General features: G+C 36.8%; 1 protein-coding gene and 2 non-coding genes across 3 annotated transcripts; all 3 read right to left on the bottom strand.

Moving 5' to 3' along the window:
* Nucleotides 1-2,413: 2,413 nt before the first annotated feature.
* On the bottom strand, nucleotides 2,414-12,354 carry nop58 (NOP58 ribonucleoprotein homolog (yeast)). Its single transcript, XM_048200815.1, has 15 exons — nucleotides 12,193-12,354; nucleotides 11,530-11,606; nucleotides 10,303-10,355; nucleotides 9,909-10,033; nucleotides 9,427-9,563; nucleotides 9,167-9,231; nucleotides 8,916-9,050; nucleotides 6,910-7,055; nucleotides 6,610-6,736; nucleotides 4,182-4,480; nucleotides 3,860-3,921; nucleotides 3,475-3,623; nucleotides 3,291-3,385; nucleotides 2,974-3,060; nucleotides 2,414-2,891 (listed from the first exon to the last, which is right to left on the bottom strand). Exons 1-15 carry the CDS (start codon nucleotides 12,235-12,237, stop codon nucleotides 2,838-2,840), a joined length of 1,656 nt encoding a protein of 551 aa, XP_048056772.1. The 5' UTR covers nucleotides 12,238-12,354; the 3' UTR covers nucleotides 2,414-2,837.
* LOC125274511 lies at nucleotides 9,727-9,810 on the bottom strand. The gene has a single exon (XR_007186272.1). It is a non-coding gene; the product is annotated as a small nucleolar RNA SNORD11B (small nucleolar RNA).
* Nucleotides 10,138-10,228, bottom strand: LOC125274509. The gene has a single exon (XR_007186270.1). It is a non-coding gene; the product is annotated as a small nucleolar RNA SNORD70 (small nucleolar RNA).
* Nucleotides 12,355-12,679: the final 325 nt, after the last annotated feature.

The raw sequence follows: 12,679 nt of genomic DNA, 5'->3' as shown, positions 1-12,679 counted from the left end.
TGTCATCCAAGATGTCCATGTTTTAACCATAAATGCTCATCTTGAACTAGCTCTCTTCTTCTTCTCTATTAGAAATCCGGTGGTGTAGACTCTGCTAAGCGTATTACTGCCCTCCACAGGTGAAAGTTTGAACTAATTGTTATATACTATTGAACTAGCATATTGCATAAAAAAATTAGTTCAAATTTTGACCTGTGGAGGGCAGTAATACACTTAGCAGTGTCTACACTGCCGGAATTCTAATAGACAAGAAGAAGAGGAGAGCTAGTTCAAGATGAGCATTTATGGTTAAAACTTATATAATTTTCAAATTTTTTCAGAAAATGAGCGATGGTTTCACTAGATAAGACCCTTATTTCTCATCTGGGACAGTGTAGAACAATTTGAAGCTGCAGTGAACCTAATTTTGACCTTCAACTGTTTGGTGCCCATTGAAGTCCACTACATGGAAAAAAAATCCTGGAGTGTTTTCATCAAAAACTTTAATTTCTTTTCGACTGAAGAAAGAAAGACATGGACATCTTGGATGACATGGGGGTGAGTAAATTATCAGGAAAAGTTTATTTAAAAGTGGACTAATCCTTTAAATTGACAGATTATTATAGATAGGGTTTTATGTGTAGTATGTTCAAGAGTTAAACTGGCCAATATCTTTAACAAAGCCTGATTTAACAATGACATAAATGTATATTTTACCATGAAATGTATAAGAAACTCCATCATTCTCAACACTTGAGACCTAGATCTTGTATTTTACTTGTATTATCTTTTGCTACATGCATCAGTTATTTTTATAAAATAAATGCCCTCTCTGGGAAGTCACGGTTAAAACATGTCAACCACCGTAAACTCGGCTAAATGTGTGTTGTATTTTTGTGGTGAGGAACATACATGCCTATCCTCAATTATTCATATCCAGAGCTCCAGATCTTTGCAAAACATGGGCTCCCATCCATAAGAAATGGTCAAGGCTAACTCTATAAATCTGTCTAAGTTCCTGATAAAACCTTTTTCTCATGTTAATAGCCAAAATGGACCAGAGAGAACTGCGCTACTAAGGCAAGGGTTACGGAGCCGGAGAACGAGGGCAAACGTTTGCTGCGTTAGAATCTCTGCCATGCGCCGCAACTCGTTCTCACCATTTAAGGACCTCAGAAAGTAATGCTGAACTGAAGATGAATGGATCTGGCTTTAATGATAATTTTGAATGCTGTAATTAAGGAAATTCTGGGATCTATGGGGAACACATGTCCAATTAGGGCCAAAAGAGTTTTACAGACTGATGCAATATTAGCACTTTCCAAAAAAAATCTCAGATGTTCAAGAAAATCACCATTGTACTCTCCAAAAACCCATGATTATTATAATGAAACATCAAGAACATCTTTAAAATCCAAACAACCATATAAACTTACAAGCTTTTAAGACAATGGGAAATATATAAAGTAAAATGAAAAATACCTTGATTTTTAATAACGTGTATTTTAATTCTTTTGTCTTATTTTTAAATATATTTAAATCATCTTGAGGCCACCTGATTGAAAACTTTTTTCTAGTTATGATGAGCTTTAAATTATTTTATAGGGTATAGAGTATACAATTTTTTTTTTTTACTAATCTTAATCCTTATCCACTAAATCATGAACAACTAGAAAAGTCATGGGGACTATGAACAATGTGGGGACTAAGAATCAAAAAGGTTAAGAACCACTGCTCTAGATTAAGATCCAATAAGAGGTTTCTTTGAAAACTGAATGGGGTAAACCAGTTTTGCATTTCACACTTGAGCGCCACTTGTAATAATGAATTTCTTGAGCTTTTTACCTACAAATACTAAAAATGAGCTGCTTTCTCCTTAAGAACTGTGATTTACTGTATCTTGGCTCAGAGGCACAGTGATATCCAGATTCTGTCACTTCCTCTCATGTTAGACAGATAATCAAAATAGCTGCTCTATCTCCTGTTCATTAGACCTAGTACATGCTGATGGCTGGCTAAATTTATGCTGTATTTTGGCCAAGTTTCTTGACTTTGCCTGATCTTACTGGAACAAGGAAAGAGGAGGAACCACAGTGGAATGTAAAACACACACACACACACACACACACAATAAAACATGAAATACTCCATCCTAAGATTTGGCTAAATGTCCTCATTGTCCAGAGTTTCATCTCCACTAAATTTGTTAGCAACATCTTATTTCCTCTTTGGGAAGGAGATGATCTGGAATGAAATGCATTGGATTTGAATCTAAACATTTTTACTTATAATAGATCATGTGAAGCATTACAGATTTGAGTGAGCAGCCCTTTGGCTAAAATTCAATGACCATTATCTTTCTGAATTACAAATCAATATAATACGCTTTCAGTACCATTTAAATTTCAAACCAACAACAAAAAAAATGAGCCCATTTGCTAGAAACACAGTATTTAATAATCCTGAGACACAAATGACTCAGTCTTACATCACAAAACTGACTGCTCACAGAGATTTCTTTTTTTAAAGTAAGAATAGGGTCACATTATAACTAAAACCATATACTTATAAAAGACAAACTAAACTGTATGATCCACTACTACTCCACACACAGGAGCATTATATCATAAATCTTATGGACTTCCCTCATTCAAGCAATATGGAGAGAAAATGTCCTATTATAATAATATATAAAAAAAAAAAAAAAAAAAAAAAAAAAAAAAAAAAAAAATAGATGACAACAGTTTATTTGAACTGTTGAATGTGAGTTGGGCCAGGCACAAAAAAGGGGACGTGATGGCCAAAACATTATAAAAGTAATTTTATATACAAAGTTCATGGAAAAAAGTCCCATTCATCTATTCATCCTCTTCTTTAACCTTTTTCTTCTTTTTCTTCTTCTTTTCTGTTGTCTGCAAAAAGGGAAAAAAAAAAAGGCATTTTAGGACTTGCAAAACAAAATATAACAAATGTATTTAGCATCACGGCTCGTACCTCTTCTACTGGACTGACTGCTGTTTCCTCAATCTCTTCCTTCGGCTCCTCAGCTGCTCGTTTCTTTTCCTTTTTCTTTTTCGTCGTCTATGAAGTAAAAGCAGCAAAATGTAGAAACTGCAAGATCTACTTAACACATCATAAGTAAAATTCATTCCCTAGATAAGCTGAACTTGAATAATATTACATGTATATATTACATATACACACATACATATTATACATATACATATAAAAGATCCCATGTGGGAATATTAATGACTCAGAATTAAATGCACCGTCAACCAGAGAAGAATTTATCATTCCAGCCCTCTCACCTCCTTCACCTCCTCTGCTGGGCCAGCCGCTGTCTCCTCCTCCTCCTCCGCTTTCTTCTCCTTTTTCTTCTTCTTCTTTGGTGTCTCTGCTTCTCCTGTGATTAATATTAATTTAATGTTCATTTGCATTTAACAAATGTCAGCAGCACCAGTCAGCTCAGTGTTCTGCTGTATGGATGTTTACCTTCTGCAGGGGCATCCCGCTTTACTTTCTTGGCTTTAGCCTCTGCGGGCTTCTCCTCCTCATCACCCTCCTCTACCTCTTCAATCTTCCTCTTCTTCGAGACAGAAGGGAGTGTTGAGTCGCCAGATGGGTCGTACACCTTTACATCACTGGCAGGAAGTAAAAAGAAGAGACGTAAATTAAGGGAAATGAAATGAAGGGGGGGCAGCATTTATTTTAATATAGAATTTTTGGTAACAATGCAAGTCTTTAAAGCAACTATCAACTTATTGCATTATTTTTGAATGAATGCTCAGTTTCTTTCAAAAAAAAAAAAAAAAATAATATATATATATATATATATATATATATATATAACCCAAAACAATGTGGAAGAAAAACTCACCTCTTGTGTTGATATTTATCAGCCCTTGCCAGAGCCTTGCCTGACCCGCTGATGCGTCTGATCTAGGTCAGAAAATAGACAACTATTTATCAAGGATTTATCATTCTGATTGCAAAAGCAAACACCCACACTGACAGCATTGCTTCGCTTTAGCGGAGAGCTGCATAAAAAAAACTACATATAAGAGCGCAAACAAAACCAAGCTCAGAAGAGATAGTGACTTAATGACCCACATGGTATTTTCAGGACTGTGACATGAAGTCTTCTTCATCACTGCTTGTGACACATTATCAAAGATAAAATGTACCCCATATCAACTAACCCCTTTCTCCTCCAGGTAGCGTAATCGGGCTTCCAGCTTGGCTCTGTTTTCCACTCCCATTTCTGAATTGGTGTCTTCCCCAAGGGCGTCGTAACGGATGGCAAGGGACGTTTTAGCAGCCAGCATTCTGGAGATTTTACCCTTATTCTTGGCTGTGGTCTGCCCCACCAGAGAGGCGTGGTAGATGAGACCGTATTTGGGGGTATCCCGACGGGTTTTCAGAGCACGGAACAGAGCTTTCTCTGCCCCTAGAATCTGTACGGTGGACGCAGGGTGCTTGGCCAAGTTCAGCAGGGATCCTGATGAGTCACACACAAATCAAGTTTAAGAAAAACAACATGCAATATTAGACACTGAAGAGGTTTAACCTGTTAACCAGCACTGGCAAGCCGACGCACCAAAGCTTCTTTGTTTAAATTAGCTCAAATTTACTGTTAGATTTAATAAAATTACCTTGACAAACTATACATCATTAAAAAGATCTAAGACTCGAGCTTCAATTTTTAATCTTTATTTTACTCTCAACATCGTATAGTGACCGTTATTTGTTAATATGCGTCGGGAGTTATGAATATGAGAAACGGAGTCGTTACCTTTTCATTGAAATATGAGCGTCAGCTTCAGCCATTGAGAAAAAAACTCTGTACGATCATCAAGAAAAAACTCCACAAAATAACATCCCTCGGGGCTTTTAGCTTAAAAGCATGCACATTTGGAGAAATATTGATCCACTGTCATACGTTTATGTCAATTTTCTATACAGAGGAGTCATATTTATTCAATTTTTACCCAAAACGCGCTGTTTTCATCATATGAGCGCTGTATACACTGACTAGCCTACTGTGTGTCCAAATCATACCCGAAGCCGGAGGGCGCTCTGTGCACCTTTAGTCCACAAATAACACAGCATGAACAAGAGGCAATCATGTGACATACACGGGACTAACAGAGGCTACCAGACATCGCTATAATCATTGATATAAACATACAGAACGTCACTTTTGAAAGTAATAAATACACGATTGTGACGATATGTGGTTTATCTGTGTTCTTCACGCCATGTCAGGTATTCATAATAGTAGATTATATTTATAATGCAATGCTAATCGAGATAGCTTTTCTCATTGTGCAGAATAGCCTAAAATGATATATTTTCTGTCTGATTTTTGATCCAAAGCCACATCACATCAAAGAAGGTTATTTAAAACAATCGACTAGTAAGTTTGGAGAAAAAACATGGTTTTAATCTTATAAATTGTCATGTTTTGTTGGTGTGCTAAGCTAATATGCTAACGAGCCCAGATATGCACCTGTTCTAATCTAAAGCTAATGCAAATAAATAATTCTTAATAGTAAAGCTCACTTTTTTTCTCTCTTTTTTTTTCCAAGAAGGGCATTAGATACAGTTTGAAAGAAGGTGAAGTGAGAAGTTTGGTGAATGAAATGAGGGATTAAATCATCTTGAATAGAACATCAGTAATTATAATAGAGACAAAAGAAAAGAATAATAAGAGCCATAAGCTGGCTGGAGAGGTGTGAATGTGTTCAGGGGAGACTGAAACTGAATGGGGCACTTAGCACCACAAACACAATATCGACAATACCCTTGAATAGATGACAATAAACATCAGTTAACATTTTAGAGTCCTTTCTAAATAAAGTCTCATGACATGGTCTTGAAAAACATGTAATAAAACTCAGAGTTTTAAACCTATCATCTTCAGATTTGAAATATAACATGGTCAGACATGTGGCTTTAGCTGCAGTGCATTTCTAGATTGCCACAAGGCCAACTTCACTTTCATTTTCATAAATATATTTCATAAAAATAAATTTCTAATAACTTTTCAAAATTTCAAAGCTATTTTAAACTATTTTCTTCTTTGTGACAATAATTAATTATGAGTTTACCATAAACTGCAAAGTGTCTGCTTTCAAATGAGACCTTACTTATGCTTTTAGTGCAAAGGGTTCATGAACTGTATCTGTTTTAGTTTGGGTATGTCATTTTTTGGGATTTTCCAAAAGCGGGGGTGCTGGCTAACAGGTTAATCACAAGTAACTTAACCTGTGAAGTGTCACTCCCCCCTTTTTTAAGCATAGATCTGAACTTAATCAATGATTGTAATTCATGAATGCTTTGAAATACAGACTAAGTCTGGTCTCTTTTTAAAGAAGAGACACAGGAGATTATTGCAGAAGTGCACTTCAAAAAAAAAAAAAAGTAATGAACTTTTCAATATTATTTTATTAATTTTTAGACTTCATCCATTTAATCGAAGAAATAATCTGCAGATTAATCGATTATCAAAAAACTAAATATGCAAAAACTAAATAGTTCAACCATAGTAACAGTCAAATGTTTTGTTCAGCATTTCATCTTTTCATGTGACTGGTTGCGTCATGTTACCGACCAATTATTGCTCACCTGCATGGGATATGAGACGGGCTCCCACTAATTCTCCCACCATGACAGTCAGGTTGGGTGCAATTGCCATCATACGATTCTTCAGATAATCATACAGCTGTGTGCGATACTCTGATATTTCTATCACCTAGAGGTGGAGGGGGAAAATTCATCAATACACTAGACCAGTTCCAGTTTGGTTTCCTTAAACGATGAGAATTCCTTTCCAGTTAACAATGGAACTAATCCTGTAAACCAATTAAAAGCAACAAGGTTCCAAACTATTTAAACTAAACTTGGTTTTTATGTTCAACAACAAACCTGGTCACACAGGTGCATGATGTTGGCGATGTCCTCCTCAGACACCTCCGTTCCCATGGAGATCTCTGCAGCTAGTTTAACCTCTGCCTCAATCTCCTCTGGCAGAATATCAGACAAGTCTGTGGTTGCCACATTTGTGCGATCACCTACACAGTGGAAATATGAAAAACAGTTAAAGTCACCATGAAATCAAAATGGATAGTTTTTTTATGGAATACTGCAGTATTATAAAAGGATTTATCCGGGCACATTTTTTTAATTCACTTGTGCTCAATCTTTATTCTAAACCTCCCCTCACTCTTGCAGTGACATCTTCTCTGAGGATGCGTTTACTGGTGCGAGGGTGGGGAAACCTGTCACTCACATGGGATCAACCGATAACAAACCACAACCATCTAATCAGTTCCCAATGGACAAAATCCAACCCTACGTTTTCTTGATCTAGAAGCCATTTTACTTGGATATACCTTAAAAACAGGAAGGAAACGCAACTTCTGTTTCATGCCAACTTTTGAAATCTTAAATTTTAAATATTTCAATACATTTAATAAGTAAAATTGTAAAGTAAAAAAAAAAAAAATCTACAACACTCAATTTTAATATAGTAAGTTTATTCTTTTACATTGATATAAGGTTTGTTTTCCATTTATCTATGGCCCTGTATACACCTCGTATTTGTTCGACCGGATCACAAGTAGACAACGCTAAATACAGTTGTAAAATGTATTGACCTTGTCCGGTAACGTACATATGTATATTGCACAAGCTTATTTTGTCCATTAGATCGAAAGATCTGAAAAAGCCCATACATTTACCCACCCATAGACCCTCCCCTTCATGACAGAAGTGGTCGAAAGTAGATAAGAGACGGATTAAAACACCAGGTGTAAACAAGTATGTGTCTCCCTTGTCTACCTGTAATCCAATCGACCAAAACGCATCTTAATACTAGATTTAAAGAGGGCCTGATGCTGCGTTCACACCAGACGCAACTTGCGCGAATAAATCGCGCTATTCGCGCGTAGTTGGACGCTTGAACATTTTGACTTTACTCGCGCGTGAAAATACCTTCACAACAGACGCGAATTCGCGTCATGAGAGGGGCTCTCACGCTCCTTTATGTGTCCCAGACTAGGGCTGGGCGATATATCACATGCGATTGTCATGCGCATTTCGTCAGTAAAGCCGGTTCCCTGATTATTGCACGTGACAATCGCATGCGATATATCGCCCAGCCCTATCCCAGACTCTCCCACTGCTTTCTGCACACTTCCTCTGAATAAACACAACTTGTCAGTGGGGAAATAATTGTAAATTGCAGCGAATAAGCTCAATCGGTCGTCTTTAGTTGGCTTGTATCCATTATAATATATATATATATATATATATATATATATATATATATATATATATATATATATATATATATATATATATATATATATATATATATATATATATATATATCTCAAATTGAGTAAAGACAATTTTTTACAACTTATCAGATTGTCCGACCTCCTCACTCACTTTCTTTCAAACACGATCCTTTTTATTTCTGTTTCTGTATGTATGAAGTATGAATGTATGAAGATGTACAGCGACGATGATTTTGTCCTCCATTGTTGTTTCGAATTTCTGCCTCAGCTCACTACGTCACGTCACTACTAGAGCAAGCTCCTGATTGGTTAACACAGCGTGGAAATTCGCCAAAGTTCAGATTTTTTTGAAGTTGCGCGATTCGCGCGAATCACACGTTAAGCGTGTCAAACGCCCGAATCGCACAGCAGGATGTCAATTCACCTCTTTGCATTGACTTAACATGTAAATCACTCGCGCTTACCGCTTCATTCACGTCCGATGTGAACGCACCATAAGACTTTTAGACCTCAGTGTATATCACAGTTTATTAAGAAACCTGAAATAAAGTTTCTCTTTCCAACTAAAGGCAAAAGCATCTAAGTTTTAATCTACACATCCTCATAAAATGCTTACGAGTATGTACTAACCAATCTTGCGGACAGTCTTGCAGTACACCAGGTTATCTGTGACAATCTTGCCAATCTCTGGGAAGTGCCAGCCGTACCATTCCCTGCAGCGCATGATGTAGTTATTGAGCTCCTTATCCAGATCATCCAGCAGAGCTGCAGACAGATGGCAGAATATGGCAGGGTGAACCAGGGGTACAGCCGTTTAAGAAACTTCCCATCTATATATGGGCTCACGCATGTATAAATACATAAATGAACGTATTCCTTACAAATGGCTTGAACAATCATGGTGTCCACCTTGTCTGGGCTGAACTTCAGCTTGTAACGTGAAAGACTGTGAGAAAAGATCAAATAAAAACTAGTTAACAGCTGTACAAAAGCACGTATGTTGAGAATGACGTAAATATCTGCTCAGAAAGTCTCAGTGGTAGTGACGAATGCTGATTAATATCCTCACAGGAGTCGGTCAGCAAGAAATAATCATTGACGTGAACAAAGAATGGTTTTAATTTTTCAACTGTAAACTAACCTGTGGGCCAAACCAAGAGACATGGCACTGATCTCTCTGGCAGGAAGACCTGTGATAAGCCCCTCCATCTGGTTTCTGATGCCCCTCATGAGCTCAGCCACAGCAGGGCTGTGCACACAGCTCAGGTTCAGCTTCTCCTGTAGGGGGCGACAGAGTCTCAATTAAAGCAGCTATTTCTTTCTAAAGAAGCTTAAAGCACACCAACAGCACAGAACAATATTGACCTTCCTGGAACCAAACCTACAATCTCTGCATTACTAGCCTTAAAAAAAAAAATCCAAAGTGATTTTTACAGGTATAAACAAGCTCAGATGAGGTAGTGACAAAAAAGCCTCATGATTTTTCAGCAACATGACACAACGGTCATCATCATCACAGCTTGTAGTGTTTCATAGTGCAAATATCAGATTTAATATAGCTGAGCTGATTTAAAGTGGTTTTAAAACTGCACTGAAATGTACTGACATTTGCCCGCCATTTACCTTAATAACTCCTCCTAGTTTAGCATCGGTGATTGCCAGCTGCTCATGTGCCTCTTTGGCCACAACTTTCTTGAGAACTTTTTTCAGACTTTTGCCCAATTTCCCCTCCACCATCGCCGTGGCCGCTGATATTGACAAGAGAAAAAGAAGAGTTTTGAATGAGAATTTCTCTTATATTCAGGTTGCCTTTCATTTTCAATCTTATATTTAGATTCAAATAAATAAAAGAAAATCTGTGGTCTCAGTGGTAGTGACGAATAACTGTTTGGTTACCTCATGTTTGATTCAGATATACAGATACATCATAGACACACAGCTGAAGGACATTTAAACTGCTTTTCAAACATAAAGATTGAGGACTACAGGTGTCAATGTTTCAGTTCAGCATAGTTACCTGCAAGAGCTTCTGTTGTATCTTGGAACTTCTCAAAGTGCTTCAGTTTTACACTGGGAAAAAAAAAAAAAAAAACACAAAGGTTGTTACTGAATGAAACCTTTGAAACATTCAAAGACTGGGATACAGTGATAGATTACAGTTCCCACACCTTTCAACCAAGGAAATGCAGTGAGATTCCCAATTTGTGGTTAATAAATAAAGATGTCAAATACATTTAAAATAAACCATGTCCAATAAAATATCTTAAAGGGTTAGTTCACCCAAAAATTCATTTATTACTCACCCTCATGCCGTTCCACACCCGTAAGACATACGTTAATCTTCGGAACGCAAATTAAGATATTTTTGTTGAAATCCGATGGCTCAGTGAGGCCTGCATAGCCAGCAATGACATTTCCTCTCTCAAGATCCATTAATGTACTAAAAACATTTAAATCAGTCCATGTGAGTACAGTGGTTCAATATTAATATTTTAAAGCGACAAGAATATTTTTTGTGTGCCAAAATAATGACTTATTTAGTGATGGCTGATTTCAAAACACTGCTTCATGAAGCTTCGGAGCGTTATGAATCTTTTGTGTCGAATCAGCGGTTCGGAGCGCCAAAGTCACGTGATTTCAGCAGTTTGACACGCAATCCAAATCACGATTCGACGCAAAAGAGTTCATAACGCTCCGAAGCTTCCTGAAGCAGTGTTTTGAAATCGGCCATCACTATACAAGTCGTTATTTTGTTATTTTTGCAGCACAAAAAAATATTCTTGTTGCTTTATAATATTAATATTGAATCACTGTAGTCACATGAACTAATTTAGATGTGTTTTTAGTACATTAATGGATCTTGAGAGAGGAAATGTCATTGCTGGCTATAGAGGCCTCACTGAGCCATCGGATTTCATCAAAAATATCTTAATTTGTGTTCCGAAGATAAACGAAGGTCTTACTGGTGTGGAACAGCATAAGGGTGAGTAATAAATGACATTATTTTCATTTTTGGGTGAACTAAACCCTTTAATCTAAAAAATATTCACTAAATATATTTCTTTGACTGCTCATTTTATTAATGCTAAAGACTTTTCCAGTCCTTTTTAAAGTTCCCTGATATTTCCAGGTTTAAAGTGGGATAAATAAGATTTCTGGTTCTGCCATAAACAAATACTTTATCATCACAGGCATTTCTGAAACAAAACAACGTGGGAAAATTATATTCACAAAAAGTACTCACACTTTGTTAGCTTTTTCTGGTGTTTCAAACTCCTTCCACAGGCTGTCCACCTGCTGGAGTTTCTGTTCATCCAGGACCTGCAAAAAAAGTAACGTTAGTGTTTTTTTTTTTTTCTCACAACTGATGATTAAAATGTACTAACACTATCTATCTGTCACGACTGAGATGCCTAAAAAAAAGTCACTCAAACCCTAACGTGCTCGACATGAGAGACCATGTGGACACTTGCCCCAGTAGTATCATGCCACATTTAACTCTAAATAGTTCCTAAAAGTCGTTTATCCATGTACAGCAGCATTCTTCGGCGATTTATAACGTTTTGCACCACTTGTTGATTTGAAAACCGTCTTAAAGCGACGAACAGACAGTGAAGATCTCTTATTAACAGTCATTAAGACACAACGTGGCTGTTCTGCAATGCAGGCCACATGACACACGCTGAACAGTAACTTACTGACCTCGCTTTACAAATTAGTTAAGTATAGCGTGACAAAGAAAGATAGTACATGCATTCATGAAAATAGTTCGAATATTTAACTTCAGACTTTCCGAAACTCTTTGGTCTGATATCACTGCTAACTACGCCGGCTAGCTAACAGTAACGACTACTACTGCAAATAAAAGTCACGATATCAATTTTCTCAACATAATAAATATGCTTACCTTGAAAATGGCATAGCCAGCGGCGGTTTCAAATAACACTAACATTGTGAAATAATTTTTCTTGCTTTAAATGAAGTTTAACGCAGCGCTCTCCACATTGAGAGCCTTCCGCTACAAGGAGTCGCTCTTCACCACGAGGTGCACATGGGGACAGTGTGGGCATGCGCAGTGCTACCATCCAAATATGCGCATGTGCATTACCGTCTGTTCAACTTTTCATGTTCTTTTAATTGTAATTCACAGGACCACGTGTACATATTATGCAGTTAAAACACCAACTCCTTACTGTTCAGTTTTATATTTTCAGATCCATGCGCTTATATTATGTATTCATTATTTTTGGTTGATATTGAATATTCACAGTCTAACATAAAAAAATGGGTTAACATTGTTTATGTATTATTTTAATCTTTCACAAAATATTTTGAATCTTTTTTATAAAAATGTAAAAATAGATAAAATCAATCTGCTTTGGTACAGTACATGC

This window comes from Megalobrama amblycephala, linkage group LG8 (assembly GCF_018812025.1).
Source record: "Megalobrama amblycephala isolate DHTTF-2021 linkage group LG8, ASM1881202v1, whole genome shotgun sequence".
In the NCBI taxonomy this organism is placed as follows: domain Eukaryota; kingdom Metazoa; phylum Chordata; class Actinopteri; order Cypriniformes; family Xenocyprididae; genus Megalobrama; species Megalobrama amblycephala.
This window is presented reverse-complemented; position numbering and strand designations above follow the sequence as displayed.

Bases quoted from the DNA above. Each gene is read 5' to 3' on its own strand.
- nop58 (XM_048200815.1), bottom strand. From the start codon at position 12,237: ATGTTAGTGTTATTTGAAACCGCCGCTGGCTATGCCATTTTCAAG. The intron at 9,232-9,426 runs GTTAGTTTACAG...CTTTTCTCACAG, and splicing joins TCTCTTGGTTTGGCCCACAG to TCTTTCACGTTACAAGCTGA. The intron at 9,051-9,166 runs GTAAGGAATACG...ATCTGTCTGCAG, and splicing joins CATGATTGTTCAAGCCATTT to CTCTGCTGGATGATCTGGAT.